Genomic DNA, 8,065 nt, shown 5'->3' with positions numbered 1-8,065 from the left:
GCTTGTGTGCGCGTGTGCATCCGGGAGAGCACGGGGGCCGGGCAGCGAAGCCGCGTGCACAGCCCCACAGCGTGGGACCGAACCCCAGCCACCGGCAAGCCTCCCCCTGCACAGCCCCTCCCGCCACCAGGCCCCATCGCCGAAGACCCCATCAGGAGCTCCGGGACGGGAGTTCACACCGAAGCAGGAAAAAGAGAGACATGGAGGGCAAAACCAACCTTGAAAATGTTAGGTGACGGTCCAGCTGGAGCCCTGCTGACCAGCGGGGCAAATCTCTTCGCCTCCATGTCCTTGTGTATAGAAACAAAAGAGGGACTACATATTTTTTTCGTATTTCAGTAAAAATTTCTTTTCTCACTTCTTCATGCTTCCCAAAGTTGTGTGTGTACATGTGCGTGCGTGTGTGTGCACACACACCTTAGTGGTAGGAGGGAAGTGAGATCTCATCTTACTGTCATACATGAATGACCTTAAAAAGCACCTGAAATCATGGGCCTGTTAGGGACCGAGTGACATCACCCCAAAGTCCACATGTTGAAGCCCTAAGCCCCAGCGCGACTGTATTTGGAGCTGAAACCTTAGGACAGGGGATCGGGGCGGGCCCTGATCCTGTGGGACCGGTGTCCTTACACGAAGGGGAGGAGACCCCGAGCCCTCTCTCTGCTGTGCGCAGAGGACCGGCCATGTGAGCGCACGGTGAGGCGGCAGCCGTCTGCTCGTACGGGAAGGGAGCTCTCGACAGATGCCGAATTTGCTAGCGCATTGACTTTGGACTTCGAGCCTCCAGAACTGTGAGAAGAAACAGGCCTGCTGAGACCCCCGGTCTGTCTAAGGTGGCCTGAGCTGACGACACGGACCCATTGGTGTCCTGAAGAACAGCCCAGGGCAAGTGTGATCCAATCACGGTTCTCACTCCCGGCAGACGGTCTGCTAAACTGCGCCGTTTCACAGGTGGGTTCATTCCGTGGGACGGGAAACAGCGGTAACTAGCTTTGGTCTCAGGTGCCTCCCATCCAGCAGGAACAGGCGGAGATCTGCTGAGCAGGTGAAGGGAGTATTCTGGGCCCACCGGAGGACTATCCTGCTCAAATTAAGTATTCTAGAGATATCTCTGTGAGTTGGCGCGTAAATCAGGGAGTCGTGAGCAATGTGTACCCCTTGGAGATGGTTTTCAACGTCGGTCCGGATGTCCGCAGTCGTCGCCGGACTCCCTCCCCCTCTGGGAACGTTGTGGGGTACAGCTGTGGAATGAGAAGCGGGGGGCGGCAGGGACTCTGGGATAGGAGGTCAGATGCACGCCCTCCGGAAGTGGGAGCCCCGTGTTGCCAGAGCTACGGTTCCCCTGGGTCCCCTGGGCCAAGCCACAACAGCAACCTGTGATACCTTTCACAATTTGGGTCACCGTGTCCCACTCTCCATCCCGTGACTAACATGAGGCTGGGAAAGGGGTTTGGCCCCTAGAAAAGGAAATTCTGATATTGACATTTGGGGTCTCTTATGACAAAACACAATCGGTAAGATCCCTGAGGACCTCCCAGCACTTCACCCTTCAGAGCAGTGGTTCCCAAACCCAGGAGCACACGAGCTCCCGCGGACCCCCCTCAGGTCTCCTGAATTCGGTCTCTTGGTTTGGGGTCCAGATCATCTGTATCCTGAAATCTTTCCCCAGTATGTCAGACATGGTGGTTCTCACAGGCCCTAAGATGTTGAGGCTCCCCAGGCTGTTTGAGGGTCTTGGTCTTTCCTTCTGATGCGGGAAGTGCTGGAAGATAGAACCCCCGCAAGTATAGGCTATCTGGCCTCCCTCAAGCACTGCTAAGAGTATAAAGCGGTCTTTGAGACCAAAAGTTCAGGAATTCTTATGTGATTTCCTAGAGTTTTCAGCCAGTACTTGATGAACTAAAACTACTTCCTAAAGATTCTCTACCCTTTTTCGCAGGTCCCCACAGAGCCCACGTCCACAAGGGGGGATGGTCCCGTGGGGGAAAAATGCAATGGGATATTCTCTGCTGGCTTTTATCAAGAACAAGGATCGGCGGGAAGAACACCCTTGTGCCTTCCAGAAACTGCACGGGAGGACACTGCCTGCTGAGCCGTATGCAAATATATGCACGACACAAAAATCATTTTCTCCACGCGAAAGTTTCTCTCTTGTAAGGAGTCAGTGTTCTCGTCAAAGGATATTAAAATTATCTAACTTACTATTTTTAATGTCTTTGCCACCAGCTCAGGGGTAAAATTTGTATTTGGGACATAAATACTAAATAATTTTGAAGTTAGAAGGTAAAGCACAACAGACATCTTTTTCTTTCCTCGGGGAAATAAAAGTGTAGACCCCGTCACAGGTGTGCACTAGACAGAGAGAAAAACCTCAGAACACTGTAACCAAGGTGGGTTTTGATTTTGCACGTGTAAGTGCCGAGAAGGATGTCTTCTGCGTGGCGAGGGGATTTGGAGCTGGTGATAGCTCCAGCTGACCTCGAGCTGCTGCCCGCAGGGGTTGTCCCCAGTGCTCTACACACCTCGCACCATAATCCTTCCCAGCATCTGCCGAGTCATTGGATGCCCATGTTAGGGAAGAGGACACGGAGACGTTTAACGAGACACGGCTGACACAGGACAGCAATGGTATGAAAATTCTGTCTTTGACCTTTAACGTGGAGAGGGACGTTCTCCTGGACCAGACTGTAGAGCTGCTCAGTCTCCAAGCTGGGCATGAGGCTCCCGTCCCAGGCCGCGGGGCCAGCAGCCGTAACTGGACAAGGCAAGTCTCGTTTGAACGGGGCCACTCTGAGCAGCCTGCTGGTGACAACGGCGTCTGTGCGCCACGGGTGATGGACAAGTGTTTTCACTGCTCACTCTGCACAGACCCGGCTCAGGACTCGCTTTGGCAGAAATTTCCATGCCAAGAAACCCAGGGACAAAAGTACAGCTTCGGAGTAAGTTTCATATGAGCAGGCCCCGCAGATCCACCCGGCAGAACTGGGTGCTTTCAGGGAAACCACGAACCTAAAGGTTCTGACCCTTGCCATCCCCTTTTCCCAGACATAAAGGAGGTTGACGTAAAAATCTGTCTTGTAGTGCTAGGGTATTCCCTAAATGTGTGGAATGAGGTCACACACACCCAGTCTCTAGAATGTTACAGGCCTTCTGCTTGCACCACGCGTTCGATGTCTCTCACCCCCTCTCTGAAGGCTCAGCCTCCGCACTGGGGTCCCCTGCCCGCGGCCCCCTGCCCCCTGCTGCAGGACAGCGCGGCCCCGGGAGACCCTGAGCGTAATACCACCACTTCCACAGAGAACATGTTTCCAACCGTCTTCCTCCGTGGACACCTTTTATGGCTTTTCTTCTCTGTGTACCCGAATACTCCAAAGGCAAACCACATTTCCTAGGAGATAACGCCCTTCCTGGAAATCAAAGAGTCCTCGCCCCTGCTCACGCTGACCCTTCAGCCTCCCATCAGTGCCACCTGCCAGGAAGAAATCACTTTCTGCAATCAGAAGGGGCCCGGGAGCGAGCCCGGGATGCACCTCCTAACACACACGCAGACCATGTTGTCCTGTACTATGGCCGTCTGGGGGGCGATTTGGAAAAGAGCTTGCATGGGGTTTGCGATCTGACGCAAGGCTAGGTATCACAGCCAGACAGCTTTTCTTTCTTTCGTTTTGTTTTTCAGATTATTTATTTATTTATTAGAGCGAGAGAGAGAGAGAGAGAGATTGAGAGAGAGAGAGAGCATGAGGGAGAGGGAGAAGCAGGCTCTCGGCTGAGCAAGGAGCCTGATGCGTGGCTCGATCCCAGGACCCTGAGATCACAACCTGAGCCCAAGCCAGACACTTCACCGACCAAGTCACGTCATCCCCCACGGCTTTATTACAGACCCCGGGACAGGGAGCAGCAACCAGGGGAGACCACCTCACTCCAACTCCGAACACCGCAGGAATCTCTTCCTGACCAGTTTTAAAGATCTTCCCCAGAAAGAAAACACGAGACATTGAATTTCTCTTTTATTTGCACATCAAGAAAGTGCAGCGCGGCGACTCGGACGACTTCTCAAAATGTCAGTAATGTCATGGAGAGCCACCGTGGGTCGCGTGTAGAACTTTGTTTCTACCGAGGGTCGTCAAACGGAGAACCATAAACGTCCCACTCATCTGTGCTGACAGTGACGAAGGAGGCACAAAAAATGGTCCAACAGATGCCACGGGGAGAAAGTTCAGTGTCCCATGGCAGCCAGTTGAGAGGTGGAGACGGGGACCCAGAGAAGGAGCGGGGAGAGGGCAGGGAGACAAAGAAGTAACAGGGACACACAGAGCCACAGAGTGCTGTGATAGCAACAGGATCAGGCCACACACACACACACACACACACACACACACGGGCAGACACGGAAAAATGCTTGCAAACGTTGATAACTTTGGGACAGTCCTTACAGTGTTACTGCAAGGAGCGGAAGGCTCCGGTCTCGGCGACTGGTCTCTGCACTGAGCACCCCCAGAGCCAGCGGGTACCCTGTGCGCCCTGACCTCACTCCGAGCCCCTGGGCACTGTCCTCAGCCAGCACCCCGCCTCCGACACAGTGTCCACGGGACACATCGCGTCACCCGGGCCAGAGTGCCCCCTGCGCACCCCCCCCCCCCCCGGTGTACTAACACATTCATCTTAAATAAAGGACAACCGAGCTCTTGGCATTTAAGCGGAGTCAGGCAACACCAGCTAGTCAGTGGGAGGCGTTGTGTGGGGCCGACCTCGTCCCGTGGAGCTAAAGGCTACACTTTGACTAGACTGGTGCCGAGAGACAGAGAGACTAGAGCAAACATCAGAAGAAAAATATAAAATTAGGTTTCTAAAAATGTAAGGCTTCAATACAAGATGTAATTAGGACTTGGCACATTAAAGTCCAACAAGATGAACACCAGCCACTTACTAACTTTTACAAAATACGTCGGAGTGGGGGTAACAGGTTTCTCTTCGGTGACCAGCCTTATCTGATGATGACACGTGGAGGAAATGTCGAGAAATCGGCCTGGAGTTAGAGGGGAAGGCTATGGCCGGCTCCTAAGTGAAGTTTTACCCTTTATTCAAATAATAAGCAGAAACTTTTTAGATCACTCTACACCGCTATACGTCCGCGTTACTGGTTTTTACACAGTGATTAAAGTATTGGAAACATACACACGTACCCCCGCCCCAGCCAGCGGCTCCCACTTCCTCCCCTCAGTAAATTGCTTCTCGGACCTGGAACATTCTGTTCTAGGTCCGCACCCGGCGCTTTGACCGTCCGGGCTCCCTGGGCTTGGCGGTTCTTTCCGCAGCGCTGAGCCACTCTGAGCAGCACTTCAAAAACGATGAGTCAGAGCAGAAGCTGAGCCCGGCTCCTGCTCACATCTCGGGCCTTTACACACTGTCCCTGCTGCTGTGCCTCTGGAGACACGTGTGTGTGTGTGCGTGCGTGTGAGCACTGAGTGTGAGAGCCCTGAGTGTGAGGCCGTGTGAGTAGGCCGGTGTGGGGTGGTGAGAGTGAGCGAGGCCGTGTGAGTTCACGAGTGAGCGTTACGGGTGTGGGTGTGTGAGTGTGCGTGTGAACGAGTGGGCAAGTGTGCACAGGCTTACACCGCGGGCAGGACAGGGGCCTGGAGCGATCTCCGAGTGGACAGAGCCCTTCCCATCCCAGCCCCACTCGCCCGGTGGGGTCACGGCTGGGCTTCCTACCCTTCCCCTTCCCAGCTGGAAAGTTAGCTTGAGTTTCCAAGCTTTCCCGAGCCCGGACATGTTTTCCACTTTGGAGAAACAAAAGCATAAATGCAGCAAAATCTTAAATCCGGTTCTGCCGCAGAAAGCCACCGTCTGTGCGCGCTCCTGCCGCGGACACCGGCTCCTCTGACTGGGGCACCCTGCGCCGGGCACCAGCAGAAAGCGACAGACGCTGGCCCAGCCAGAGGGTCTCTGGGACATACAGGAGTCTAAGGGGTGGGGGAGCAGAGGCATTTTCCCTGTGGCTTATCCCCTACCAGCTGAGCCCCAGGGCATCTGGAGCTGCAGAAGGCAAGCTCAGGGACGGCCATGGGTGCAGGAGAGGGAAAGGGGGTCTGTCCGGGCTGAGGGTGGGGAGAGCCCGGGCTGGAGGACGGCGGAGGGGGCTGGGGAGGTCTGGCGAGCCGGTGCCTCACGCTGGCGCTTCGGGCTCCAGGAGCCAGGAGGTGGGCTGCGCGGGGCAGACCAGGCCGCGCGGCCCCACCGGGGCCGGGGCAGCGGCGCGTCCACGAAGCCGGCCGTGGGCGCCGGGGACGCTGGTCCCGCTCGCGGGCCGGGAGGCGGCGGGGCCGGGAAGGCCGGGTGGCGGGCGCCGGCGGTGTCCGTGGCTCCGGGGCGCCCCGGCCCCGCTCACAGCGTGCTCAGGTGCGGCAGCGCGTCCAGGGGCCCCGAGCGGTGGCGCGCAGCGGCCGCCTTCTCCACGCCGCGCAGCCACTCCGTGCACTTGCGGACCAGGCCCTCGTCCGGCCCCGGGGCCTCCTCCTCGTACTCCACGTCGTCGTACTTGTGCCGCTCGTTCAGCAGCGACACGGGCAGCGCGGGCCGCCCGCCGGGGGGCTGCGGGCTGCCCGGGGGCGGCGAGCGGCGGCCGGGGCCCGCGGGCCGGGCGCAGGGGCAGGGGCCGAGCGGGCGCCCGGCGGCGGCCGAGGGCGAGGGCAGCGGTCGGCAGGGCCGCGCCAGCAGCTGCTTGTCCAGGGGGCGCCGCTGGAGCAGCAGGACGGCCTCGGGGGTCAGGCTGAGCGAGACGCGCACGGCGGCGGCGGGTCCTGCGGCTCCCGCGGGGCTGGGGCCGGGGCGCGCGGGCCGGGCCGGGGCGCGCGGAGGGGCCGGGCCGGGGGCGCGCCGGGCCGGCGGCCTCTTCAGGGTGGTCGAGGGCCAGGAGCCGGACAGCAGCCCCTCGGGCCGCTCCGGGCGCCTCCTCCTCTCGGCGGCGGCGGCGGGCGGCGAGGGCGCGGGCGGGGCTCCGGGGGGCGCCGCGGGCCTGCGGGGGGCGCCGGGCCTCCGGGGCGAGGCTCGCGCGGCCGGGACCCCCGGGGTCGGGGCGGGCGCCCGCGGCGACGTGGGCGGGAAAGGCATGGTGCGGCCGAGCCGGCGGGTCATCGGCGCCCTGGAAGGGGACGGGCGGCTCTCGGTCAGCGGAGCGCGGGGACCCGGGGCGCCCCCGCGGGTGGCCGGGCCCCGCCCCGCGTGCTCCCGCCGCACCCACCTGCGTCCGGCCGCGGCATCCCGGGTCGCTCACGTGCCGGCGCGCCCACCCGGGGCCCGGCGGCCGCAGCACCCCTCCGTCCTTGCCTCCCGGCCGGGGCCCCCCGGACTCCTCGGCGCGATCGATGCGCGGGCGGGGACAGCCGCGAGCCGCCCGACCCCGGCGAGCGCGGGCACAGCCTGGCCCAGGCCGAGCGGGACGCGGCAGCAGCAGGAGGAGCCGAGGGCCCGGGGGGTGTCACGACCGACTGTTGCGTGCGACCAGACACGGAGCCGGGACAGCGCGGGGCGGGAGCGGGCGGGACTCAGCCCGCCGCCCCCTCCGGCACCGGTTTTCATCTCCGGGAGGCGGGGAGAGGCCCTGGGAGGGCCGGCTGTGTCCTCAGCCCGAGGCGGAGTCCGCGCCCGTTGGAGGAAAGTCCTTGACCACCGCCCAGCGCCTGTAAGATGGTGGGAAGCCCAGCCGCAGGGAGACTGGCCAAGCTGGCCCGCGCCCTGGTGTCGGAGGGGACCGCGCGCGGGGAGAAAGCGAGGTTCACGGGATCACCGTAGTAGGTTACTTTGTGTCACGTTAATGCCATTGCCAAAAGACCGTCATCTGAAATTAAAGACCTAGTTTTATGCATAGGCAAGATAGCCCGATTTCAATGTATTTCAATAATACAATATTATTAATAATATTAATAATTATTAATAATAATAAATATTACACACTGAGGTTTTTTTAATTATTTATTTATTTGACAGAGATCACAAGTAGGCAGAGAGGCAGGCAGAGAGAGGGGGAAGCAGGCTCCCTGCTGAGCAGAGACCCCGATGCAGGGCT

At 59.4% G+C, this 8,065-nt stretch overlaps 1 protein-coding gene across 1 annotated transcript; it reads right to left on the bottom strand.

Annotated features, from left to right (window-relative positions):
- Nucleotides 1-4,644: 4,644 nt before the first annotated feature.
- On the bottom strand, nucleotides 4,645-7,614 carry PRR18 (proline rich 18). The gene is made up of 2 exons (XM_046005771.1): nucleotides 7,241-7,614; nucleotides 4,645-7,141 (listed from the first exon to the last, which is right to left on the bottom strand). The coding sequence occupies exon 2, from the start codon at nucleotides 7,132-7,134 to the stop codon at nucleotides 6,385-6,387; it is 750 nt and encodes a 249-aa protein (XP_045861727.1). The 5' UTR covers nucleotides 7,135-7,141; nucleotides 7,241-7,614; the 3' UTR covers nucleotides 4,645-6,384.
- Between the last annotated feature and the right edge of the window lie 451 nt (nucleotides 7,615-8,065).

Source organism: Meles meles, chromosome 5 (assembly GCF_922984935.1).
Source record: "Meles meles chromosome 5, mMelMel3.1 paternal haplotype, whole genome shotgun sequence".
NCBI lineage: Eukaryota > Metazoa > Chordata > Mammalia > Carnivora > Mustelidae > Meles > Meles meles.
Note: the sequence above shows the minus strand (reverse complement) of the source record. Positions and strands in the feature narration are given on the sequence as shown.